The sequence below is a fragment of the Artemia sp. Qi Xiang Cuo genome, chromosome 7 (assembly GCF_049724085.1).
Source record: "Artemia sp. Qi Xiang Cuo chromosome 7, ASM4972408v1, whole genome shotgun sequence".
In the NCBI taxonomy this organism is placed as follows: domain Eukaryota; kingdom Metazoa; phylum Arthropoda; class Branchiopoda; order Anostraca; family Artemiidae; genus Artemia; species Artemia sp. Qi Xiang Cuo.
In genome coordinates, this window is record NC_142800.1 from 41,793,418 (window position 1) to 41,821,371 (window position 27,954).

The 27,954-nt window shown below is 34.1% G+C and overlaps 2 protein-coding genes across 5 annotated transcripts in view; one reads left to right on the forward strand and one right to left on the reverse strand.

Moving 5' to 3' along the window:
• Nucleotides 1-20,505, forward strand: part of LOC148950284 (uncharacterized) — a 57,648-nt gene extending 37,143 nt beyond the window's left edge. For all 4 annotated transcript variants that reach the window (XM_089092281.1, XM_089092283.1, XM_089092282.1 and 1 more), the window contains 7 exons: nucleotides 1,124-1,304; nucleotides 4,770-4,907; nucleotides 8,418-8,565; nucleotides 10,423-10,578; nucleotides 16,752-16,907; nucleotides 17,103-17,162; nucleotides 19,743-20,505. In XM_089092281.1, coding sequence (XP_088948407.1) covers nucleotides 1,124-1,304; nucleotides 4,770-4,907; nucleotides 8,418-8,565; nucleotides 10,423-10,578; nucleotides 16,752-16,907; nucleotides 17,103-17,162; nucleotides 19,743-19,937 — 1,034 coding nt within the window. In that variant the 3' untranslated portion in view covers nucleotides 19,938-20,505. The remainder of the gene's footprint in view (nucleotides 1-1,123; nucleotides 1,305-4,769; nucleotides 4,908-8,417; nucleotides 8,566-10,422; nucleotides 10,579-16,751; nucleotides 16,908-17,102; nucleotides 17,163-19,742) is intronic.
• A 3,228-nt stretch (nucleotides 20,506-23,733) lies between these two features.
• On the reverse strand, nucleotides 23,734-27,654 carry LOC148950285 (signal recognition particle subunit SRP54-like). Its single transcript, XM_089092285.1, has 2 exons — nucleotides 27,374-27,654; nucleotides 23,734-24,030 (listed from the first exon to the last, which is right to left on the reverse strand). The coding sequence occupies exons 1-2, from the start codon at nucleotides 27,651-27,653 to the stop codon at nucleotides 23,852-23,854; spliced, it is 459 nt and encodes a 152-aa protein (XP_088948411.1). The 5' UTR covers nucleotide 27,654; the 3' UTR covers nucleotides 23,734-23,851.
• Between the last annotated feature and the right edge of the window lie 300 nt (nucleotides 27,655-27,954).

The window sequence follows — 27,954 nt, forward strand, 5'->3', positions numbered from 1 at the left end:
ATATGTATCAGAAAGAGTTATGTTTTAATAAAAGAATCAACTGCTTTAATGCTGAAGGCAGGAAACTGCATAATTGCAGGTAAAAGAAAGGTACAATAATGTGACTCGTGCTTACTAAAAGGAATTACGCATCGTTTGTGTGATCTAAGCATGACCTCGGCGTGATCCTGACATGTTTTGTCCCCTCTGGACTGTCGACGAACAGTTGGCTAAAAACACCTAATCCTTTCATATTTGTGTAGGTCTATGACCTTCCAGTTAAATCTAACCAAGAAGAAGCATTATTTTTTACTTTAAAAATTATCTGATAAATAAAAATATATAAGCAAAACTTTTCAAGTACTAGTTTGATTTTGTTATTTTATTCGAAAAAATAACTGCAGTTTTTGTTTTCTTTCGGTTGCGGAAAAATTAAGTTTTAAGGGTAAAAACAAAAACATGATATTCTTCAGTGTGAACATAAGGACCCCCACCAGAAAATTTAGGAAGTGATAACGAGTTTTTTATGTCATGAGTCCCTCGCCCTTTTAATTTTCGTTGTAATATTGCCTGTGATGCCTTTTTTTAAGTTGCCCCTAGGGATGCTAATGTGATGTCCCCTTTTTAAGAAGAAGAATGTTGTCCTGACCCCCCCCCCCCCCCTACTTGCTATTTTAAATCGTTACTATAATTTATCCCTTTCTAAAAAAAAAAATGATTAGAAAACGTCTAAAATTTTACAGGTTGTTTATTCTGGTATTATTGCCTCCTTGAAAACTCCTGTTGATGATTTATCATAAAGGGTCTTCCTGAATATGCTCTATCATATTCAGAATAGTTTTACTGGGGTCATTTCTTGAATTAAATAAGTTTCAATTATTTCTCGCATTAAACAAATATATATGTTACCAAGAGTAGTGGCATGCTGCCTTAATTGAAGACTGTCTTAATGTGATTATAAAAAATGGGCCTCTTCCCCCTAGCAATTCCTGACTAATACCCTGTTTCTATTGTAAACTGTTAGAATAGTCACTGTTGTCCTTTTAAAGTAATTTAACGGCCAGTTCATATCTCCAGTGCTTTTGAATCTTTTGCCATTAATGTACGATCGTCCGAAAATTAAGTCTATAAGTCTATCTTCTAGTGCCAATTGAATTGGACTATGAATTTTTGAAGAAAACGACTAACGACTTTGATGATCTGCATGTGAATCAAGGTGGAAGAAAGCTTGGTGAAGGCGGCTTTGGTATTGTTTACGTCGGGACGTTGGCTTACCAACAAGGTGAAAGCATGAACGTTACATTGCTGAGAAGAAATGCTGCAAGGTCGGTATATTTCAATTTATATCTCTGGAATATCGGAAAGAATTCCCCTTTTGTTTAGCATTATCTTGTTGTTTGGGTGCAATTTTGCCGCAATTTGGTTTCTTTTGTACGTATTGTTGCAATTTATTAATTTGCTTGTAATTTAGTGTTTTCAATAACTTTCAATACTTAGTGCCTTTATTTCCATTTTCTTTGAAGGTCTATGTGACTGTAGGTTGAATTTTTTCTGAGTTAATTTCTTCAGGAGTATATTAAATTGAATATTTTTTGTGGTTCTACTACTCTATTCGTATTCTTACTTTTAGTCTTACCTACTGTTCATTCTGTTTTATTTACTTTATCTTGTGGGAAAAAAATATGTGCAGTTGCATCGCTTATATAACCTGAAGTGCTCTTTTTGCAGGAGTTTTTTTTTTCTTAACTCTTTGGGAGTTATTTTTTTGCTATACGTCATATTCCCGGTTTTCAATTTATCTTGTTTATATTTGACGCTTTGGACGTGTGTATTCTATTCCCCTATTCATCAGTCCCAAGTTATTCTGAACAAATTTTCTCGTTCCTGGTGTGATTAGTAAAGTGTACATACGCTTGATTTTAATATCTACTAGCAAAGCACCGGCTTCGCCAGCTTTTTGATGCTTCTCTTATAGACTATACGCAATGTCAGAGTCGAAAAATTATTCTGCAAAGTATAATGATTTTCTGGCAAAATTCAAAACAATAAATAAAATCCTGGAGTGATTAGTTAAGTGTACATATGCTTGATTTTAATATCTACTAGAAAAGCACCGGCTTCACCAGCTTTTTGATGCCTCTCTTATAGACTATACGCAATGTCAGAGTCGATAAATTATTCTGCAAAGTATAATGATTTTCTGGCAAAAATTCAAAACAATAAATAAAATCCTGGTGTGATTAGTTAAGTGTACATATGCTTGATTTTAATATCTACTAGCAAAGCACCGGCTTCGCCAGCTTTTTGATGCCTCTCTTATAGACTATACGGAATGTCAGAGTCGATAAATTATTCCGCAAAGTATAATGATTTTCTGGCAAAATTCAAAAAAAAAAATAAAATACTGGTGTGATTAAATTAAGTGTACATATGCTTTATTTTAATATCTACTAGCAAAGCACCGGCTTCGCCAGCTTTTTGATGCCTCTCTTATAGACTATACGCAATGCCAGAGTCGAAAATTATTCTGCAAAGTATAATGATTTTCTGGCAAAAATTCAAAACAATAAATAAAATCCTGGTGTGAGTAGTTAAGTGTACATATGCTTGATTTTAATATCTACTAGCAAAGCACCGGCTTCGCCAGCTTTTTGATGCCTCTCTTATAGACTATACGCAATGTCAGAGTCGAAAAATTATTCTGCAAAGTATAATGATTTTCTGGCAAAATCCAAAACAATAAATAAAATCCTGGTGTGATTAGTTAAGTGTACATATGCTTGATTTTAATATCTACTAGCAAAGCACCGGCTTCGCCAGCTTTTTGATGCCTCTCTTATAGACTATACGCAATGTCAGAGTCGAAAAATTATTCTGCAAAGTATAATGATTTTCTGGCAAAATTCAAAACAATAAACAAAATCCTGGTGTGATTAGTTAAGTGTACATATGCTTGATTTTAATATCTACTAGAAAAGCACCGGCTTCACCAGCTTTTTGATGCCTCTCTTATAGACTATACGGAATGTCAGAGTCGATAAATTATTCCGCAAAGTATAATGATTTTCTGGCAAAATTCAAAACAATAAATAAAATCCTGGTGTGATTAAATTAAGTGTACATATGCTTGATTTTAATATCTACTAGCAAAGCAACGGCTTCGCCAGCTTTTTGATGCCTCTCTTATATACTATACGCAATGTCAGAGTCGAAAAATTATTCTGCAAAGCATAATGATTTTCTGGCAAAATTCAAAACAATAAATAAAATCCTGGTGTGATTAGTTAAGTGTACATATGCTTGATTTTAATATCTACTTGCAAAGCACCGGCTTCGCCAGCTTTTTTATGCCTCTCTTATAGACTATACGCAATGTCAGAGTCGAAAAATTATTCTGCAAAGTATAATGATTTTCTGGCAAAATTCAAAACAATAAATAAAATCCTGGTGTGATTAGTTAAGTGTACATATGCTTGATTTTAATATCTACTAGCAAAGCAACGGCTTCGCCAGCTTTTTGATGCCTCTCTTATAGACTAAACGCAATGTCAGAGTCGAAAAATTATTCTGCAAAGTATAATGATTTTCTGGCAAAAATTCAAAACAATAAATAAAATCCTGGTGTGATTAGTTAAGTGTACATATGCTTGATTTTAATATCTACTAGCAAAGCACTGGCTTCGCTAGCTTTTTGATGCCTCTCTTATAGACTATACGCAATGTCAGAGTCGAAAAATTATTCCGCAAAGTATAATGATTTTCTGGCAAAATTCAAAACAATAAATAAAATCCTGGTGTGATTATTAAAGTGTACATATGCTTGATTTTAATATCTACTAGCAAAGCACTGGCTTCGCCAGCTTTTTGATGCCTCTCTTATAGACTATACGCAATGCCAGAGTCGAAAAATTATTCTGCAAAGTATAATGATTTTCTGGCAAAATTCAAAACAATAAATAAAATCCTGGTGTGATTAGTTAAGTGTACATATGCTTGATTTTAATATCTACTAGCAAAGCACCGTCTTCGCCAGCTTTTTGATGCTTCTCTTATATACTATACGGAATGCCAGAGTCGAAAAATTATTCCGCAAAGTATAATGATTTTCTGGCAAAAATTCAAAACAATAAACAAAATACTGGTGTGAGTAAATTACGTGTACATATGCTTGATTTTAATATCTACTAGCAAAGCAACGGCTTCGCCAGCTTTTTGATGCCTCTCTTATATACTATACGCAATGCCAGAGTCGAAAAATTATTCTGCAAAGTATAATGATTTTCTGGCAAAAATTCAAAACAATAAATAAAATCCTGGTGTGAGTATTTAAGTGTACATATGCTTGATTTTAATATCTACTAGCAAAGCAATGGCTTCGCCAGCTTTTTGATGCCTCTCTTATATACTATACTCAATGCCAGAGTCGAAAATTATTCTGCAAAGTATAATGATTTTCTGGCAAAAATTCAAAACAATAAATAAACACCAAGCCAGGTTAATTTGAGGCGCTATTTCAATGAAAGACAATCATGTATTTTTAGGATCATTCAGTAACAACTGAAATACATCCTCCAATTTACAAATTAGATGATATTCCATACATACTCAATTCAAAATACAGAGTTCCAGCTATTTCGGCTATTGAGATTCAAAAATATCTGAAAAGCAGAAACAAAAGAAGGCTTAATCTTTTGGTGTTACCCCCCCCCCTTCTTAGACACAAATATGCACATGCTCACACACCTGCACACGGTTTTAGTTTTTGCCTTAACAATTGTCCTTGATTTCAGAGTCCACGGACTACTAAACTCTCAGCTGAATCGGATTGCTGTTAAACGTCTTTGTAAGAAAAAAGCGTTAGACCATGGTCCAGAACTAGAGAAACTAATTTCAAAGCTGTTTGTGTCGGAGATCGAAAACATGTCGAGGTAACATTTCAGCTTTATTAAGAAATTTTCTGATAATCATAAGCTATTCACTATTTAAGTAGGATTATTTATTTGTAAGGTCCAGTGGTGAAATTTTGTCAAAATCTTGGGGGGGGGGCAACGTTGGATCCAATTTTCTCAAATCGATATACACTGACAAAGGAAATTGAAAAATGATCCAGATACTACCATAAAGGCAAATATATACTAAAGAAATCTGACCTATTTCTCTGGATACTTCAATTATGCAGGCTTATTTTAGTTTTGACAAGATTTTTGAGAAACTAAATTTCAGCTGGGGGGGGGGGACAAACTGAGGTCTGGGGGCAAACTGAGGTCTGGAAATGGCAGTTGCCCCCCTGCCCCTTAGCAAATTACGCCCCTGGTACTGTCTACCAGTATTTTTTATACTTCTATTTGTCAAGGTCCTATTGTAGCTATAAATCAAATGAGTCAATTTATCAAAAAAGTCCTTTGGAACCAATTGAAAATTAACGAACTGATTAAATGGGTAAAGATGCGAAATATTTGTAGAAGGCCAAGGATCTATGGGTGTCTATTTCTTCTTTTCTGTCACAATATGATGCTGCTATGGATTTACGCAAAATCTGTAAAACTGTGAGTTATGGTGTTCTATGCAAAACAAAGTAAGCGTCCTCTTTTCTAGGAAATCAGGGAATTTTGAAAACATTATTGCTTGAAACCATTTATTTTGAGAACATTGATGCAAAGAAGGCTTACATATAAGTAACTAACGGTTGGAATGAGTGTGCTGATGCATTAAATTCCATTAAATATCTCGTCGGATTAACTGTCAAAAAACCGTTAGCAGTCCCTTCTTTCTTTCCAATCTTTCTAAAAGTTCTAAATAAGGCCTCATTCAGGTTCAATGAACTAACTTGGTGACATACCTCCTCCCCTCCCAGTTGACCTTTTTGATCCATAGATATGTTTGTTTTTTTTTTATTTGATCGATTGTGTATCAGAAATTTCCTATCATTTTGAATCACTCTAGGTCCATAAGCATGTGCTACTCCAGAGAACATTTAAGGCGCTCAGTGACAAGATTTGTGGCGTGAGCAACAACTCTGACATGCCACTAGTTTTGGCTATTATTATTGTAAGCAAATAGCAGTCAAGTGGGTAGTTAGTTCGCGTAGACGAGAATTTCTCCTGAGACAGTGCAAAAATCACCAGTGATCTCACATTGTCGTGGTTCCAGCAGTAGCTGCAACCTAGTAAAGAGCGAACTACAAGTTTAAAATCTTGTTTTGAAAAACTATGTCGTGAGAAAGTTTTTTCGTTAAAGGTGATATAGAGATAATAATTATTACACAGATTTGTCTTAATAGTGAAATATTGTTGTGAAGATAAACATTCGGGAATTTTGAAAAGAGCTTGAAACTGTTTAAAAAAGTTGCCGAACCAAAATAACAAGTATATTGTTAGAATTGTCGTAGTCAAAATCCCTGCGCTATAGGTTTTGAGTCCCCCACCTAGAAAAACAAGGAAAATATTTTTTTTCATGGGTAGTAGTAACACGCCTTTGTTTTTCTTTTTTTTCCCAATGCTGACTGGCTGTTATAAGCCGTAGGTTCTTCTTGATAGAACTAAAATAAAATACAATTTTTACAAAAAAAAATTTTTTTTTTCAAGTCATCTCAATATTATTATCTATATGACGTTGTATGCGACGTCATGAAATCATTCTAAAACGCTCTTATTATAGAGTTAAATCCAGTAAGTAATTTTAGTTGTATTGTGTATATACGACTGCTTCAAAAAATATTAAGGCTGTTATTTTACCGTTACTGAGCTCCACCCTAAGAAATACTGATGTGATGGCTTCTCTTGAGCGTTTATCGTGGTTGTAGCAGTAACGGCAATCGAGAAAACAATAAACTAGTAACCTTATGTTTAAAATACGTTTAGAAAGACTTTCACATACCGTCTTTTAAATTACCACAGCTGAAAAAAAAGCTATGAAAAATTTGAGTTAAAACTTGATAAATTTAACAATTATAAATACCATTAATTTTTTTATTGTTTTTATAAAATATTTCTTCAGGGTTATTATGATCCCCACTGCTCATGGGAAAAGAGCAGTGAACTATCCAGATTTCAAATTTTTACAGACAGGTCTTAAACCGAAAAAATAAGGGGTATATTTCAAAATGTGTGTCTGATTGGACTGAAAATTTAAAAAATCGGTCCTTGGGCCAAGAGGAACGCATAGCTTTTGGGGATATATCATAGGCAGTCCAATAGCGCTGCCTAGGTAAAGAGCAAAGTGGGATCTATGTATTGTAATTTTTTATGTTTTGCCACGGCACGTCGTATGAACGTAGTTCTCAAAGAAACTTTGGAGGGTCCTCATTCAATTGGAAATTGATAGTTCTAGTGCCCTTCTTAAGAGTAAAAGTAACTGGAAGGCAAAAGACGGTCTACCAAAAATTATTCATATGGTAAAATACCATTTTTTTCAAATAATTTCAGAATATTGGTCATATGGTAAAACACAGGTAACGTAAGGTAAGCATGTTTCTTTTTCCATGTTGACTGAAAATAGAGCGTGAAATGGAGAAACGTCAAGACTTAGTCATATATTATAGCACGGATGTTTTTTTTAGTAGTGTTTAGCTTCCTCGAAATTAAATTCCTTTCTCCTACGTTCCGACTGTTTTGAAGAACCTGGAAAAAACTTCTAAGCACATTTTTTTTTCTTTTTTTTTTCTTTGAATATACACAAGCAAGGCACTTTAATTTGTGAATGTTTCCTTTGACACAATGTTAAAAACCATGAAGAAGAAGAAAAAAAAGCGCTGTAAGTGATCGAGTGGTGGTCCATAGTTAATTTAACTGTAAAATTTAGATCAACCTTATGTTCAAAATTGACATTGAAAATTAGTTAAAAAATTGTAAATCGGAAAACTTAATTTTATCTCTTTGGAAATGTTAATTTACTTTGGGTTTGAGCTTACCTAAAATTGGCGCCCAGTTTTATTTGTTTAGCTAGTATCTTTCAACAGTGACAACAAACACTTGTCTGGATTACAAAAATTAATTGTGATACTTTCAGAGGAATTAATTATAATTAGATTAAAAACAAAGATTAGCAAAAATCCTTATTTTCTAATATATTAGATGTCTCCTTATTTTTTTTTTTTTTTTTGCCATATACCAAATTTTATATTAAACCAATTTATTACTAAAGAGTGAACTTGGATCGAAGATAATGTTTTGTTTGTTTGTTTTTAGAAGTTTAATTTCACTTTATCAAATTATTGCGTACAATCTTCGCACGTAAAGACCCAGATTCTTGTCTCACTACTGATTTTGTTTGTCTTTTTTAATCCTTTTCTTAAAGTCGTTTTGTTTCTTTTTTTTTCACTACACAAGTCTTTTTTTGTTAGTCCGTCTCTTTTTTACCAATAATGCTTAATTTATGGTCGAAAATAAGCCCTCGTCCTTATAAATGTATTAAAAGGTTCTCTTTTTATTGTATGACAGGTTCAATCACCCTAATTTGCTTACGCTTCTTGGTTTTTGTGCCCCGGAAGTCGACATCACGGGTGTTAATAGTGTCATGTTAGAAGAAAGATGTTTAGTCTACCCACTAATGGTCAATGGCTCCCTTGAGGACAGGCTAGTTTGCAAGGTAACTTGGCTTAGTATGCAAGATAGCTAGGTAACCTACTGTCTTGCTTTCCAGAGGTATTTCCACTTTGTATATTTAGGCAGTATTATTAGTGTCATTTGACTATTTTCAAGAACTCTTTAAAAAATGTTCATACTTGCCATTTTGCATTGGCTGTTTCTAAGTTTACGGATTTAATAGAACCCGGAAGTTTCCAGAATGCATAAATCATGGATTTTGACTTTATAATAATAGCTGAGAAGCTGGCAAAAATTTTTTGAGAAAAGAAACAAAATCTTGACCAGTAGCTGTTTAATCGTTCTATATTATTTTTTTATTTTATTTTTAGCAGTTATTTCTAACAGAAGGAAAATAGGGTCCGAGTTTTGCTGAATTACTCCAACCCACCTTAGGAGCATTTAATAACACTAATAACAGCATTTAATATATTTAACATTTAAGCAAGTTAATATTCAGCATTTTGTATTTTAATGGAGTATTTAATGTATGTTAAATATACTTAACAAAGCATTCCTGTTTCACTATCATTAAGGAGAAAAGTTTATAGCTTTTCCTTTTGTTTTTTGTTTTCTTGCGAAGAGACAATATCTGGAGGTTTTGAGTATGTGGTAAAGCATTTAATGTAATCTCAGGAAACGGTTCTATTCTTCATCATTTATGACAGCCCATGTGAAACTTCTTTTTTAGTTTCCGAAGCAAACTAAAAAAAAGCAAATTCTTGAAACTGGGAGCATGTTGCTGCTCCTGCGTCTCCTTTTTGTAAAAGATACTGACTCCCCTCTGCTTTTCATGGGCAAAGAAAATTGAAACCAATTTTTGTTTGTTTAATTATAGACCGAACAGCCACAGAGTAGTTTTTGGCCTTCCTGTCTCTGCTGGAATTAAGTAGGCTTCCTGCTGTCACAGGCACTTATGTGGTAATTAATTTTTGAGGCTGACTTACTCTTCCCTGGAAGAGGAAGCAAATATGCCAAAATTTTCGTTTTTAGACCAATGACATGCCTATTTTATTTGAAGGGAGTTAGTTGTGCTCCCTAGGTTGGGTACTAGAACTTTGAAAAAAAATCCAAAATGGGTCAAGTCCATGGAAAACATATAAAGTGATAGGAATAATCATACAAATCGGGAAAAATCGGATATGGCACGGACATGAAGGCCACTCCGGTTTGAGGACTTGACGTCGTCGGTACTCTACGCATCAAACTGTTACCATATCATCTATAGTATTTGGTTGATTTTCTTAAGGTACCGGAATCAGAAGGCTGCATTTTAGATAGCTGTAGAAAGTTTTAGATGGCTGCGAATTTCTTAACTCCTTTAATTAGCAAGCTATTACCCTGGTTTCAAATCAAAAAGGTTCTGACAGTATTGAGGGACCAATTTTTGTTTGACTGCCCAGCAATCTTTATTTAATTTTTTTGCTGTTTAGTCTGACTGTTGCATTCTCAGAAGCAATAAAACGGTCTAATATTTTTCTGAGACAAACCAAAGTAAATAATGTAACCTTGTCAAATTATTAGTAAAAGTGAGCATTAGAACAAAAACTCCTAATCGTTTATTTTTCCTTTTTTTATTTAATTCAGTTTTGTTTTGTATACTAGCTTTGCATTTTAGTCTCGTATGTCAAATTTGTTGATCGACTCACTACTGCCACTTTTCGAAATAGCTATTTATTTATCTCATAGACCACGCAAAATGTTGGTGGATTGTCATCTAGATCGACACCAAACTGTGAAAAAAAAACTGAATTAAAATTTTGTGTTTGTTTTGATTGATAAAACAAAAAAAAGATAATATCAAATAAGTTTTGTATTTTGACGAAACATTCGAATTGATAACTTTTCTTTTAATCTTTAGGATCAATCACAACCACTGTCATGGGAGACTCGAACACATATACTAAAACAAGTCATCTCTGCCATTAAGTACCTACATACCTTTGAAAAGAAAGCTTTCATACACAGAGATATCAAGTCTGCAAATGTATTGCTGGATGAACATTGCTTAGCCAAGGTTGCGTATTTGTTACATCTTGAATATTTTACTTTTTATTCATGGTTAAGTTCCAGACAGAGGCATATATAGGATTTTCATTGTGAGTCATCAACTGTGAAAACATTTCTTTGCTTTCTTTTTAGCCATTACTAAATTAAAAAGCTCGCACTTTATGTAACCTTTATAAATATGGTAATGGAGGGGGAATCAAAACAATTCCCCTTCCCGGCATGGTTTAAGGTCAGCTTTACATCGAATCCTAAGGAAAAGTTGAGAAAATACTCTTCTTTGTTCTTTCCTTTTTAATTAGTTCTATCAATCCCGTCATTTTCTTATATGTTATATCGCATTTACGATATGTGATAAGCCATAGGTGCAGACAGGTTGGACCTTTGGAGGGTGGCGGAGTTGGGAGGATTTTAAAGGGGATAGGAAGATGAGGAAAGGGATTTTTATTGCAATAATTTATCTATTTTTTTAAGAAGTGGAAGAGGGGGAGGGGATACTTTTGAATTTATATTAGGAAAAAATCTCAGCCACCTTATTTACGGGTATGCGATAAACTAAGTTATCCTAAAGAACCGATAAGGTAGACTAATGTTACAAATAATATTAATAATTTTTTCAGGTAGATAAAGAGTCTTAAGTTAGAGATATGAATAATAATTCTAGAATTTGATCACTATCAGGCTGTGTAAATTATGATTGAAATTATTTGCCTTACATGAATTAGTTCATATAAATTTGATTCTTTACCGTCTAGATAAATGTATTTAATGATGGAGCGAGGAGGACAAAAAGATGATAAAACTATTTTCATTGCAAAAATTTTTCCGGGTTGGCTGGGGGTTATCCTTTGAACAAATCTTAGCGCGGAGTTTCTCCTTCGTCCCCTCTCCTACTGGTTGTGGGTATGTGACAAGCTAAATGATTATAAAAAGAAAAACTTGATATGATATACCCACGGTACGAATAATATTAATAACTTACAGGCGAATAAACAGCCTGATATAATGGTAAAGAATCATAGGCTTTATTCCTGATTACTGTCTACCCAAAATAATATTTATTTTTTAAGATGACTGGGTGGCTTCACATAGTTCATACAAATTACAATCAGGATCTGGGATGATCTATTTAACTATACAGCGAATAGCTCGAGGCGTTGTTTCAATTCACGCTACAAATCCTGGTATGAATGCACACAGAAATCTGGTGTGAACGAGATCAAAATTGAAACTTTCAGTTTGAATGGGGAGGGGAAGGACCAAAGTTTAGTGTCATCTACTTCTTTTCAACTTTGTCAAGTAAAAACAGGTCATGGGAGCTATACTAATCACAAACACGAAATTTTAAAGATAAATTAAACAAAGTGTTTCAAATGAGAGTAATGAGTGATGTTAAAGCTATAAGCAAATAGTAAATGTCCGGAATACGAGGGGGAGTGCAACCCTCAACGCCTCACCTGCGTTCATTATGCTGAAGTTTTCAAAAATTACAAATACTCAGCATACTCTAAATAGCTCATAAACTAATCTTTAGCAGCAGATTGGAATGAGATTAACGCGTCGTAATCCCCTAATAAAGGATAATTTATGATCTTTTACAGTTTTAACTTCGCTCTTTACTTTTGTTTTGAAAAAAACTTGATTTTTAGTTAGCAGTTAGTACCTTTTCGTTTTTGACATCGCATTCGCATAGATAAACAAGAAGGGAGCTGACTTCAACCTTCCTTCATTTGTGTGAAAACGGGAAGGTATGTTAACTGTTTGGATGGTATTTTATCTTTAGTATAGCAATACTTTTATACTATAAATCTCCCTTAAAAAGGTGCACCCTTATGTTTACAATTTCATTACATTCATTTTTTCAGGCCGAAATGTCTAAATTCATGGGGGGGGGGTCTTTGAAGTAATATTGCTCCCACGCTTTTACTCGTCAGCAAAATTACAAATGTGATTTTTATAATCTTTTATTAAAAATAAGATCTTTTATTGCATACTTAAAAATATTTTTACAATAAAAAGGGATCTTTCACCTCCTCCGTATCCATATTTCACGCCTAGTCCGAATATGTTCTTTCGAAAAAAGATGTGCTGGGTACCTTTCATGAAAACCTGGAAAATTTGGCACAAAAAAGAACTGAACGAGGAAAGCATTGAATGTGGCTTCACGCACCGTCCCCCCTTCCCCAATCAGATGCACTGAACTTACTCTAATAACCGGCGCCCAACAATGCATGGTCAGGGCAAAAATGTTGTTTGATGGCACAAAATGGAAATATTCTGCATTGCATGATCTCTTCTGTTAATTTTGTATCCGAGTAAGACAAGCTGTCTGAGTTACGGAATGAATGTTTTGGAAGAGTGTCTGGGAGTGAGTGTTGGTTAATTGAGCGGATGTTTGCGAGGAACTTTTGTGCTGCTAAACAGTTGTGTGAGTTTGTTCGTATAGGGGGAAAACATAGGGAACTATGTTTCAGGGGATAGTCTGTTAAGATTTTTAGGAGCTGAATTTTATTATGGTTGCTGTTTTCCGTTAAAATTGTTAACCTCCATGTCTATTTTTTTTTCTTGGTTTGTATTATTTTAAGGTGTATTCTGTTCTTCGGACAAATTCTATGTATTTTGTTCTTTTTTTTCTGTTTGTAGCTGTATTTCGTGTGGTGCTGTGGCCTCGGAATTTTGCAATAAAATCTTGACTATTTAAATAGGACTATATCTTTGAATTTCCACTTGAATGGGCTAATTTTTGATATTTTAAGACCATTGATTTAATATGGTCCCCCCTAGAAGGAAAAAATAACAAATAAACACGCATCCATGACCAGCCGTCTTGGGAAAATTGAAAGATGTCTTATTTCTACATAGAAGTACTTGGAACCTATGATATAGGGCTATTTGGCATACTAAACTGGAATTTGTATTTTTGTCTTGATTGGGCTCCTTTTCAAAGCTATGTAAATTTTCTCATGATAATAGCTTTTGATCGGTAGCTTTAAACTTGATGAATTTTGCATATTTATAGTAACAATGAAAAGGAAACTCGATAGTTATGTATATTGTTGTCAAAATTATACTGCTTAAAGTTTCAGATGCCATTGGCATGGGACTCTCTGCTTCCAGTTCGTTGCCACGAGCTTGTTGATAATTTTCTAAGTTGAAAACCAAAGTAAACTATTAAATCTAGTAACATAAAAGTTCTTATGCAATACTTAAGCTTGTTCTGCTGTAGAATAGTTCTCTGGGGAGGGTAAGAATGGTCTTGAGCTTTTTCAGCTCTCCTTGCTTATACTCCTCTGCTCTCTAGAAATAATTATTAATTTACTGCAGTATAGCCACACGAAATCAGAGCACAATTCGAGACTAATTGGTTGAACGCTTGTTATTTCATGTATATATGGGACGTGTACAATTATTTTAAATGAAAAAAAGGTTTACAGAAAATTGTTATGATGTATCTTTCATAATGCGTTTAAAATTATGATTGTATTGTTTATAGCTTTTTAAATGGCTGACGCCTTATACTTACCCTAATAGCTATAAATGATTTGACATCGGTTCTAAATCGTTGGTGTTTTGATGCCGGCTAAAGGTATTTCAGCTCTATTTTCAAATCCTTTTTATAAAAGACCCTTTCCTTGGGAAAACTGATACAGTTTTGGGAAAGCCGATGATGAAATTAAGCATTCAAAGATGCTTAATTTCATGGGGTGTGCTTACGTATATCGATGTGCTGTAAACTATTAGAAAGAGCTATATGACACATTGTAAACAGACAACCAGCCAGTCAGTCTTGTGAGATTTGCGAATCACACTGCTCTTACGATTCAAAAAATCTGACGAATTCACTGATCAGATTATATAAAATACTGGAGTCAGATAGAAGCAGCATAGTGTCTTGAAGAAGCTGGAACTGATGGGTATCATACATCGCAAGAATACGGTGCTTGCGAAGACATACGTAGAAGCTGTCGAAATTGACAATTTTATTTTGTCTTTATTATTGTTTAATTTTTAAAAAAATCTGAAAAAAATCAAAGAACTGGTGAAATATTCATAATATTAACCAATAATAGAACTTTGGCAATCGAACATGAACAGAAATTTCTTAAAAAAAAAAAAAAAATTCCGAAAAAGTTTTTTAAAGAAAAGTAAAAAGTTATATTAAAACTGAAGACGCAGAAATGAAGTCCTGCGACACTCCAAACTTCTGACGAACAAAAATTCAAACAAACAATCACATCAAACATAAAGATAAGAGACACTGATATAGGTGAATAAATATATCCTAAAACAAGTAGAAATTGAAGTGAATATATAAATAAAACTTAAAAGAAAACAGAAATTACTTCAAACAGAAGTTTGGCTATTGCCCCCCCCCCCTCATAATAATTAATCTTCTAAATTTTATGGTTCCATTTGTGCTTAACTGAAAACTAAATATATTTTAAACATTTTTTATAATTATAACGCTAAAAATTTAAAATTACTATTATATAAAATCTTGAACTGCTGAGATTTCTAGTAATTACTATCATTATATATTAAACATTAAGTTTATTTTGATTATATGTTTCGAGCCATCTTGATTATAATAGTGATTAACTAAAAAAGACTTTTAAAAAGCGCCAGGTACAGTTACATATCAAGTTTGCCGCTAGTCTTTTGCATCAATCCTACAGGAAGATAGCTCTAAATTAAAACTCAATGTCGATTTAAATTGTCCTTCAGTACTCGGTTAGTCTCGGTGTGTCAACCTTAAGATGATTGGACCGAGCAGTGTGCCTTCGTGTTTGTTGGACAATGGGGGAACATAATACGAGAAAGCTCTACCGAAGGAGGTAAATCGATGTACTTGTAGAAAAGTCATCGACGCCACATCCAACGTTTCACTAAAGGACTGGAGAGAGTCATGGGTAGCGAGTGAACCTGCCCTATTGGCTTTATTCTGGACCTTTGAAGAAGTGCCAACCACGTTTCCAGAAAACCAGCATACAGCGGGTTCCCATATTTGGCGATGGGTCTGATGCAAGAATTGTAAAATGGGAGGATGGAGCTGGGTGGTAGAAAGTTTTGCATTGGTGAGTGATCCCCAGCTTTCTTGCACAGGACGTTCTCATCCGTTCGAAGTGAATTTTCAAGAGAGATCAGTGATAAAGTGGATTCCTTGGAGACGAAGCTCGTCCAATCTTTTTTAAGCTTCATTCTTGAAGATAAAGCTGGGGTATATGCGCGGCACTTTCAATGGACAGAACAGCAGCTCCTTTGTTTTCAATGCATTGAATTTGACCATCCAGGCATCGGACAACTTTTCAATTTTCAAAAGATCTGTCCGTATAGAGACTTGATTTGGGTCTTTGTGTTTGAGATAACTACGTTCGTCGTGGCGTCGACGTCAAGGAGATGCAAAGGGCTTGCAATTTTGCAAGGTAGCATATTCCTAAATATGCTATATCCTCTTGTCTTACTTACAAAACTGCTGGAAAATGGAACTTTTGAAATCAAAATTTTTCTGTTCCGCTCCTTAAATGCGTAGAAAACTTCTCTCATTAATAGTAGATATCTGAAAAATATGTTTCAGTTTTGTTTTTCTCCTACAAAATATATCTGGTTTCTACTTAACACCTTTTCTAAAAACCTGAACAAAATCCTATACTGCACTGATAACATCTATTCTCGTGAAAAATAAATATAAGACTAACAAGAGGTGCATGAACCTCTTTTCCAGTAATAAAAATATTTTCTAAAAAGACGTAAATCACAATTGGAAAAAAATACAAAAAGACAGTTCTTTTTTCAATTTTTCACTATAGTCCTCATTCTTGGCTTTTTTTTACAGTCCAAATAATACTGGCCTTGTTTTAATTCATATGTATAAAAAAAACTAGTCCAGCAAAAACAGCTTGTGAGAGAAATGAACTACATTGGTAAAATAGAATACAAGTTGGAACTAAAACACTGGGCATCTGAGAAAAAAAAAGCTAAATGACTAAAGAAAACGGGCAAAAGGTATAACCGGAAAAAAAGAGAAGAAAGACATGAACAAAAACGGAAGGATAAACAAAAATCAACCTTTAGAACCAACTGTTGGAACGTCAATTTCCCTAGAGACAGTATTGACGTCATTTTCACTTTTTTATTTTTATTTTTTTTTCGAATACAACGTATTTGATTTGATATCTTTGATAGATTGGGGACTTTGGACTAGTTCGAGCTGGTAAAAGTGGTGTCACAACTGGTCTTCCTGGTGAAACTGATAACCCAATGGGAACGCATATATACATGTCAATTGAAGCTGTACGTGGTGATATATCAGCAAAAATGGACGTATTCAGCTTTGGCGTAGTAAGTATTCATTTATTGTTCAATCAAATGACACTGTGCTGGCTCTCTCTCTCTCTCTTTCTCTCTCTCTCTCTCTCTCTCTCTCTCTCTCTCTCTCTCTCTCTCTCTCTCTCTCTCTCTCTCTCTCTCTCTCTCTCTCTCTCTTTCTCTCTCTTTTTTTTTCAGTTTTTCGTCTTATGTATTTTGTTTTTTTAGGTTATACTGGAAGTTCTTTCTGGAATTATTGCTTGTGGAGATAACAAAGTTGGAGCCATAGTAAGTAATATAGTTGTTTGAAAATTCAAATCAATTATTTTCAAAAAAGACGCAGCTCAAAATCACAACTTCTGTAGAAGATAAAAAAAATCGTAAACCTTATAATATTTGGCTAATTTATATGTAATAAACAATCAAATGGGCACAACAAATCGAATATCTAAAGGTCTCTTAAAAAGTGATTGTACTATTAAAAAGGAGCCAGATCAAAAACTCTCTAATTGAAAGCCTGTTTTAGGGTGCAGTAGGTAACGCAAGCTGTTTGAAACCATACAATATTCTTCTCTCAAAGAAATGGATAAACCATCTTACTACTACCAGTACTAACAACTCAATGCAGCATAAAGCCGCCCGAGACCAATGCAGCTGAGGACGCTCCTCCTCCACCCCAGTCTGTTTGAAGCTTCATTCCTTTCCTAGTCCAATGAAGTTCCTATTTTCTTTAAGTACTTCTTTGTGACCTCTTCCCCAACCCCCTTAGGGACGACCTGCTGGACGTTTTGGCCCTAAATAAACATTCATTGCCAAACTTATGTAATTGTAAACAGTATTATTTAAAGACCAAGTTATTAGGTCTTTGCTTATTACCTCTCATTACGCACACCCCCTCCCCATAAAATGAAGAAACAAAAAATCCAATCTAAAGGCCGCAGAAAATCCAATACAAAGCCCTGTTATAATTCAATATACGCACCATTGCAAGCAATGCATACAGTAGACGTAGATCCAGATTGTAGAGAATTTCAAGGTAGATGGTAGAGTGAACCTACTCATGGGAATATTTGTTAATATGTTGTATAAAACAGAAGTACGATTGTTCACTTTGCTTTATGAATTTGAATCTTTTGTTTATTTTGGCAGAGTATATGATATGTGACCTGTGATTATTTGGTTAAAAAAAAAAGTGGCTTTTTATTCAATAAGCAGAAGTAAAGAAGTTAATAATTATAGTCGCAAGCGGTATTCTTATTAGTACCACGTTTTAACTTATTTAATATATTGGCCCCCTGCCTTTCAAACGACCAATATCTGCATTTTTTATAAGTTTTTTGTTGCCTAATTGTGTGGGGCTATGTCATCACACTACACGTTCTAAATGGAGTCAATAAAAAGTCGAGTTGTTTGTTTTTACTCTCAATTATTAGTACTATCGTTTTTTGTTTTTGTTTTTTTGTTTTTTTTAGTTAATGTTGGAGAATAATTTTAAGCAAATTACGACCAGGATTGGTTTCTACTGTTATTTAGCACTTGTCTTGGTGATCTTGATTTCTACTAGTTTTTTCTTGCCGTTGTGATACTCTTTTTGTTTTTATAAACCATTTTTTCACCGGCTAGTTAGACTTTGTCAAAGAAGCTACATTTTAATTCTTTCCACGGAAGAAAAATTTTGGAGTTTTTGAAAGACTGTAAGTTGGGTTGATTATGTTGATGATAAAACAAATGAAGGCTTCGTTTTAGCATGTTTCCATTTTTACTATATCTTTTCTTGAATTCAAACCACCCTTGTTACGATAACTTTTTGACCTTCTTTTCCTTACAAAAGATAGCTTCGTCCAAAACGAAAAGGCAGATCTCAAAAATTTTTTGTAAATAATTCCACCGGTGAATCTTAACCATTGGGTTTATTGGACATTACTTATCTACTTCTGCTGTTGGGGAAGAAAAACTATGATTGCCTTTCCCCCAATACTAAAGTTTTTCTTTTCTACCGGAGCTTTTTCAATGATAAATTCTGTTTAATAAAAAACTATTTTTTCATTTAGACGCCCTTTTTTCCCTCTCTAATTCTCTGTGTCTAAATTCATTAAAAAAAAAAAAAAAAAGGTGTTTAGCAGGTGGTGGGCTGAGTGAAGAGGAAGCTCTGTTTCCTGCTTATGTAGTAATACAGCATTTTTGTATTACTATTTTTCTTTCGCCAGCAAAAATCAAAACATAACCCCTGCAAAGTTTTAAGCAATTGCAGTTTGAAGTTACGATGCTGCAAGGAAAATTATTGAAAATAATATGTTTTGATTCATGGTACATAAAAAAAGAAGGCATGAAGAAAATTGCAGACACTGTCAGTCGGTACAGCAGGATTGATAGCCCCGAATGGTGCTTCCAGCTTGAAGCTTAGTGTTTGCAGGAAATAGGCTTTGATTTTAAGTTGTTGTTTTATAGTCTTCTTTATCATTGGCACATCTCAGGTCCGTTATAATGAAATTTGAAATAGAGAAAATTTGGAAAGCAATGAAATATTTAACAGCTTTTCAAAACTTACCGGGATCACAATTGGATAAAAGAAGAAGCGTTGCAGAGTAGCCTACTGAATATCAGGCCTGTACACAAATCCGTATCTTTGAAGAACTGTTTATTTGTGAGAAAAACTGAAGCTAACAAAACCTTGTCCACAAAAGTAACCTTTTTGATTTGCTCTTGTTTATGTGCAATTATGTCCCACCTAATTTAAACTGTGCTGTTGTTTTATCGTTCATTCCACTGGTCGCGGGTTTTGACGAGGCTGATAAGAAAGGAAGCGATGTGGGTTTCCTTTCTTATCAGCTGCTTGTTGTTGGAACCATTCTTTGCCCTTTCTTCTAGGTTATAAGCCCAGATGAGGCATCAATGATAGATGTGGACCCTAAGGCAGGAGATTGGCCTGAAGAATTGTGCGGCAGTTTATTTCAGCTGGCAACCATATGTTTCGGTTCGAAGCAAGAGAGACCAACTTCAACTCAAGTTTATTCGGAATTATCAAATATTGCCGATTTTTGGTTAGAGGGTGTTGCTGTATGAGAATGTGAATTGGCATACTACTGCCTAGAATGAAGACAGTTTGTGTATCTATAAACTTAAGACTTCAACAACGAGAATATGTCTTGTTGAATGGTAGTCTATATTGCACTCGTTTTTCGCCCACCTAATTAAAATTCCAATTAAGCACAAGTCATATTAGAAATACAATATAAAACCTATTCTGCTGTTAATCCAAGTCAAATATCATTCTTATTGAGAAGGTATTTCAGATTTCGGGTAACCTAAAAAATGAAAAGTTTTCGAATCCACATACTAAACTCTCAATTATATTTCCTTTTGAGCTGGAAATTGAACTTACAATTTTCTCAAAGGGCTCTTCTTTTATTGATTTCTTTTTCTTCCGTTGTTGTTACCTCTTGTTTCTGTATTGCGTTAAAACTATTGGCTAACTTAATATTTTTAAGGGTGCTTTGTTACACGCTAAGGGTGTTTTGTTATGACGTTAAAAGCGTATCTATGCAGTGGATCTATACCAGTTTCATCAATAGTGCTGCATTGATTCTACTGTTGTGTTTTTAAGCAATGATAAATAAAGAAGTGTTTTGTCAGCGACTTTATCAAATAGATAACTTAAAAAGATATAGACATTAAATAAAAATGTTAAGGATCGAGACAATTTATTTTATAGCTCTCTTCATTTTTTTTTCGATAATCATCAAGCAATAGTTTTCACTTGAAAAAGCACACGGTTAATAGAAAGGAGTTTTTAAAATATTACTAAGATACTATGAGAGTGTAGAGTTTAATCATATTTTTAGAACAGTAGAATAGAGCTTCCCTGAAATTCTCAATTCTGAACTTTGTGTGCCTTAGTTACAGCCCTGCCGACCTGACCTAGTAATAAATAGGTAAAGACATGGTTCTCTGTTAACTTACCTGATTTCGTTATATGAAGAGGTTCATATGATCAAAACCAAAGAGCGAATCCTGCACCTTCTCTGGAACTAATCTCATCTGATTCTAAGAATAGTCCGGGGGTTTTGCATTTCCTGATAGCCTTTGAGGAGGCCTACTTCAGAACAGGTTGGCGAGACGAGTCATGATTAAGAAGAAAAAAAAATGTTTCAGCGCCTCTAAGTCACAGACTACAAGACATAACGTTATGTACTGGGCATATCAAAATCAAGCCACATTTTTCTTGATCTTTTATAATCTTAAAAGATTATAATATTTTATGATATATTATAATCTTTTTTTAATCTCTCGTCATTTGAATTCTAGAGATAAATATTTACCCTTAAAAACTAGTTTTTACAATCTTGTAAAATTATTAATAAAATTAGTAATTATTACATTATATTAATAAAATGTAAAATTAGTAAAATTATATAAAATGTTTGATACAAACTTTGGTTTTAGATTCATCCATATTAGTATCTGTTTTGTTTTAGTTTCATCGTTTGTATTTAATTTGTATTAGTTTCATTGACAGTTTTCGATTTTTATCAATATTATTTTAAACCAAAAACTTCCACAAAAGAACTTTTTGAAAGAAGAGTAGAGTTACAGTAAACCAAAAATGACCAGAAATAAAGTCAAACAATATTTCAAGCGTAAAATGATCACAAATCACTTTCAGTAAATAAATGAAACGCCCAAACGAATGGATGTTACAATAAAGAACCAAGTCAAACTTGAAACGAGCAGAAACTACCACAAAGAGGAGCATGGCTTACACTACCTGTGCTTTCTAAAGACCAGAACTTCAGTTGAACTTTACTGAAAACAATTTTGGTTTTTATTTATGTATTTTTATTTCTCCTAACGTAAAAAAGTCACAACAATAACCAAGATTACTGAAAAGAACAAATGAATGTGTATTGAGTTTGATATATACTGATATTAATTCCCGAAAGACTCAACAATTTTGGATTTATTAAAATTATAAAAGAAAAAACATTTAAATTTATTTTGTTTTCAGTGCAAAAGTTCCGATTCTTTGAAGGCACATGAGGCGCTAGACCAAACCCTCTTTATGGTAGTTTCTGCTCGTTTTTAGTTGGACTCGATTCTTTAGTGTAATTTCTGTTCGTTGTAGATATCATTTATTTATTGATAGTGATTTATGGTCATTTTACGCTTGAAATATTATTTGACTTTATTTCTGCTCATCTTTGGTTTAATGTAGCTCTTTACTTTTCTTATAAAAACTTCTTTTGGCATTTCTTTTTTTTTAATTAATTTCTCTTTATTTTTCATCGACAATTTTTTTTATTGGTTAAGAAAAGAATATTTTAAATCTTTTTTATTTTTCTCTGTAAGAATCCAGATTTTGGACTATAATTGGGCAGTTTTGGACAATATACTATTTACATATTAGACAAAATTCGGCATCAATTTTTAATAATAGTTATACTATTATGCTTTGGATGGATAGATACGGGGAATAATATTCCGATGCATCGTGTTGAAAGTCTGCATAACCTTTGGGGTTTTATAAGGTTGTTGGAATTCTCACCCCATCATGTTAAAACCTTGAGTATTAACACATATTAATCAGCCTTCCCCCTTCACATGCCCTGAAAATTTTAACTTAATTCCCTTAACTTTCCTGAGATATCGCAGATATGCCCTTTAGACAACAATTGATGCACATTTTATGTTTTGTTTTAGTTCCACTTCCTAATCACATGTCCTGGCAGTTTTAACTTGATACCCTTAGCCGCTCCTGGGTTATCGCTTATATGCTCTTTTGACAAAATCGGGTGCTCATAATCTCTTTAATTTAGTTTAACACCCCCAAGAACACTTCCTGAAATTCCAAAGGAATACTCTTAGTTTTTCCTTGGATATTACAAAGACGCCCTTTTGACAATCTAGACGCACATAGTTTCTTTTGACTTTACATCCGCCTCAACTTTACCTGACGGTTTCAACTTAATACCATATTCCATTCCTGGGATACTGAATCTGTACACTTTTGACAACTTGGATGCAGTTAAATCCTTTTGTTTTAGTTCAATAGTGGTAAAAGTAGCAGTAATAAAAGTAGCAGAACTCTACTATAGTCATAGTAGTAGCAGTTGTAAGTACTTGCAGTTAGAGGCAGTCATAGTCGCCAAATAGCCAAATGCGTGGTTCAAAAAGTGTTGTAATCTTTTTGCACGAAACACGATAAAAACATGCAAATATGTGGTTCAAAATGTGTGCATGAAACACAATGAAAACGTGCAAATGTGTAGTTCAAAATGTGATGTAATCCGTTGCACGAAACATGATGAAAACATGCAAATGGGTTGTAATCTGTTTGCACGAAAATGCTCTCTCTCTCTCTCTCTCTCTCTCTCTCACTCTCTTTCTCCCGAGCTCTCTCACTCTCTCTTTCACTTTCGGTCTCTCTCTCGTACAGCAGATCTGGACTTGTAATAATTTTATCAAGTTTTGCTTTATCAAAGAAGATACTCTGAGCTTTATGCTTGTTTACTGACTTACTTAATTAGGCTTCTTCTACCTTTACGGTTCTATTAATTCTTAGTGACTTCACTCGTGCAGATAATGCCAGCAGAAATCGGACAGGTATATAATCCACCGTGTCAAGCATCTCTAACAGACGTACCTGACCTCAGATAAGCCTGTCAAGACACCACCTTACTGGAAATGCGTGTCTGAAATGGTACTATCAAGGGGGTTTAAACTCCCCACCCCAAATCCTCTCAGAAAATACTCCCATACCTCTCCCTCAGAGCTCTGGCTAGGCAAGCTGAAGGGAAATATTATCCCTGAAATACTACTCTCTAGTTACCAAACTACCCACAGATGATTTTATTTATTCTACCAAAAAGCATAAGGAAGAACTGAAAATAAAATAAACGTACATTTTTAAATCCTCCGCAAAAAAAAAATACAAAAACTTGTATACAATGGTAAAAACTCTTGGCAACCAAAAACCAAATTTATTTCTTCCCCAAAAGATTGTCAAATCCACCTCCACCAGATTGTATTTGCTTCATCATATTCTGGAGTCCATTCATTCCCCCCATCCTGTGTAAGATCTGAGGGTCCATCATCCTTGCCATTTGCTGATTCAATTTATTCATTTGCATTGGATTCACGTTTTTAGCCATGTCTCCACCTGAAAAATATTTGTTGAAAAAGGAATCCGTTTAAGCTAAGTCCTCCTTAGAATACACATAAATTATCCATTAACCATGAAGAAGTTCTTAATTCTTAGGGCAGTTCGAGTGCTGACAGACACAAAATAAATTGTCGATTTTACAATTTTATTTTTTCTAATCTTGAAAATGTCAAGGAATCGATCAATCTCGTTTTTAATAGACCTTGCTAAGGAGTTATGAAAAGAAGGTAACTCAATAAATAATGAAAAGCGTACTTTTTCTTTTTTTATTGCATTTTATCCTGCGTTTTTTTATACTTAAAGTCTTCAACTCTTTTCATAATTCCGTCAGAAGCTAAAAAGCAAATTACAGCAGATATGTGAAGCCATAATTAAAAATTGCAAATGGGTTTGTTAGTACAATAAGTCGAGTTTGTGTTTATTCAATTGAGGAGGGTAAATTTTTCTTTTCCTAGTTATATTCCTTAGAATACCAACCTTGAAGGGTCAAAAATACTTGAAATATGTGCTGGGAAGGGTAATACCTCTTAAAAACTGGGTAGTAATTCGCGCCAATCTTGAGAAACATATGTACTCTGGCCCACCGTATTTCCGGTTGAAATGACTATGAAGACGCAACAATTCTCATTTCAAGTTCCTTCATTCTAGGCAAATGACTCGTTAAACGTAAAAAAAATGCAAACGTCCGACTCGTAGAAACATAACAAAAATACGAATGTCTGACTCGTAGAAACATAACAAAAATGGATATGAATAAACTTCAGAGCATTGAAAAAAAATTAAAGTATCCCCCCTCCCTCTTGAAAAAATAACCCTTGGAATACCGTCATGATTTCTGCCAAATATGATATTCAGTTTATTACCGAAGTAAATTACGGTAATAAATTTTTATTACCGAAGGGGGTTTGACCCCTACGGTTTAGTTTAGGGGGTTTGACACCCCCCCCCCCCCAATGTTTGTCTGACTCGTAAAAACGTAACATAAATGAATATAAAAAAAATTGTATGCATTTTTGGAGTTTTTTGTACCCCTTCCCCCCGAAAAATCCTTTTGTACCCCCCCCTGAAAAAAATCTTGGATACGGCCCTGACCTTAAATAGATAAAAGAGGTAACTTTATTACGTTTAGAGGTTTGGGATGATCTTTTGAGGATGGAGGCTTAAGCAAATGCCTGGCTTATTCGACATTAAAAGTTCATCCAAGGTTAATTCATCACAAAAAAAGACAAAATAGCTCCTTACAAGTTAAGGAAGACGAGTAAAGGACTACCGACAAATCATTTTTCAAGGTGAACCTCTTGGCAGTGTTCAATCCTCACGTCTTCCGTGCTTCATGTTATGTCAAACCACCCTTGATTTGCTGGGTGTTATTATGGGGTGCAAAAACCTTCCTGATATCTCCATCCTACCAATGTGCACTTCCTGCAACAGATCTTTAACTGTGTATGTTTATCCTTTTTACTAGAAAATCAAAGACTTTTGCAGCTCTTTTTAACCCTCAGCAAAAGGACACGTCTGGCTTGTTAGTCTTGTTAATCCTTCTAATTGTTTCAAGGTGATATGACATCTATATCAATATTCTATAAATATATGATTTACCCTCCTTCTGAGATTCTCAATATGAGCTCTACTTGAGTTTCTGATCATCGTAAGCTCCTTTAAAAGGGGCTTCAACCATTCTATATGGTATGTAAAATTCATAACAATAATTACCAAGACAAGCAGAATATAAGGTTTCAGTAGCATCGCGAATCTTGCATTAAAAGAAAACTTAAAAGTTACTTGCTAAAGATTGGTATTCTTGCCTCTGTAAATAAACAAGTAGTAAAGGAATAATAGAATCCTAATCAACTAAGAAATCGAGTACAAAGTATTTTTGCTACTCCTTATTCATATTGCACTAACGGAACATGTAATATATCGATAGCTGAAAACTGAGATGGAATAGAAAGGAACCTCCACCCAAGTAAAAATGTAATCAAAGTAGCTTCAAACTACACTCTTTTTGCTTATTTTGACCAACTGACCGAAAAGATAAAAGTTAAGAGTCGATAGAAAGCTATGTCTTGGTTTATTTTTTTATATCTCGATTTATGTCTCAGTTATGCTAAGAACGGCAAATTAGCTACGTTGATTTGCTCCTATGAAAAAGGTGCTTTAATTGCCTAAGTTTGGACACAATTTTCCATTTAAAAATAATAAGAAAATAATAATTATAACAAACAGCTGTGGTTTTTTTTAGCCCGCTCAAACTTTCACCTTTCAACGCCTTCCCGATATACTGCTTCCCATGAAATACAAAGTATAATGTAATATATGACTTCAAAGCAAACAATTTGTGTTATGAGAAAGTAGTTTATTACAATATCAGACGCAAGTCTGAAGCCTTTGCAGTATGCTTATCCGCTTTCAGTGATACATTTGGAAACAGAACTTTTATTGAATCCCGCCAATAGCATTGAAAAATAAAAACCCAAGAATAAGTGATCCCAGTGGTCTTGCTGCAAAATTTCAACGGCCTCACTCTATTGCCAATGAGATCATGCCCATGCCCCAGCATGCTTTGACATTTAGTCTCGGAATCAAAGTAAACACATGTATTTCATCATTAGAAGGATATTCTTTACAGTACTTCTTGATTTTCGTCAACCACTTTTTTCCTAATTCATAATAGAACTAATGATCGACGACAGTTCCTTGTTAGAAGGCTCAACACGCCCCTCGTCCCTCACACAGTCTTAACCATACTGCATCAGCACGGAAACTTTACGGCCTATCTACATATAAGTTTCAGTAGCAATTAGAGCAGTTTGGCAACAAAACTAATAATAAGCTTGGCACCCTATTGCAAACAGCTACCCGGTAAAAAGTCATTACATAATTTCGCAAACTATCTATTCTAAGCCAAAACCAATGACAGTTTAACCATTGAAAATTTAATAATATACTAACTTTGGGTAATTTTCTCATAAAAAACAGCCATGGTAGGGAGTGAACCCTTCAGACCAATCTTAAGAAAGTTTTTTTTTATTTAGGTGTGGAGAGAAAGACCCTGTTCTCTACATTTCATCCCCCCTCCTACCTTCTGGAAAGTTCATAGATCATCCCCTCCAGAATGAGACTTGTGTGAGCCCATGTTTACAACTGTGGCTGATTGCATTTAAAGTTTAACCTAACCCAGTCATCGATAGTTACAAAATTTAGATTGTAATGTGGATATAGGTCACTTACCAATTAGAACTAAAACCCAAAATCTCTAATTTGGATGAAAATGAGTTAAATAATGCAAAACCTTTTCTGAGCATATAAAAAAAACAGTAGTCTAATCCTTATTAAATACCTTTAAAAAGTCCTTTGATGCCACCCATCTTCTTCACCATTGTTGAAAATTTTGAATATTGGCTGATTAAATCTTGAACCTCTCTTTCTGTCACTGCAGAGCCTCTGGCAATTCTTCTGATTCGACCTGGCTGTTTCAAAAGTTTGGCCCCATCTTCATGATCCAGTTCATGATTATTCATTGAATCCATGATAGCCATCATTTTTTTTAGTCTTGCCATCGATTCTTTGTCGCCGCCTTTTCCTAAAATTTCTTGTCCCAAGCCTAAAAAGCAAGACATTTTGAATTGCAATAAATAACTGATTAGCTTTTGAAGTTTGTTTTTGTCCACTAATTCTCACATAATGGAAAAACTGATTTATATAAATAAATGAAGAACAGTTTTTTTTATGAAAATACCGAAAAGGGTAGTTTCTTAAATATAGGGGGACATTACCCCTCCCACCTCTCCCTAATTATAACCTATCGGCAGGTCAACATTCCATGGGTGTTATGGTAGTATTTGCATGTTCTTCCAATCATCTTGAAATCTTATTCTTCTTATTTATTAAATTTGGACACTGAACCAGCAAAACCACAGC

What these genes read in the sequence shown, in the direction of transcription:
- LOC148950285 (XM_089092285.1), bottom strand. Translation starts at nt 27,653, where the DNA reads ATGTCTTGCTTTTTAGGCTTGGGACAAGAAATTTTAGGAAAAGGCGGC. An exon ending in CATCAAAGGACTTTTTAAAG is followed by an intron (nt 24,031 to 27,373) that starts GTATTTAATAAG and finishes AATATTTTTCAG; the next exon opens with GTGGAGACATGGCTAAAAAC.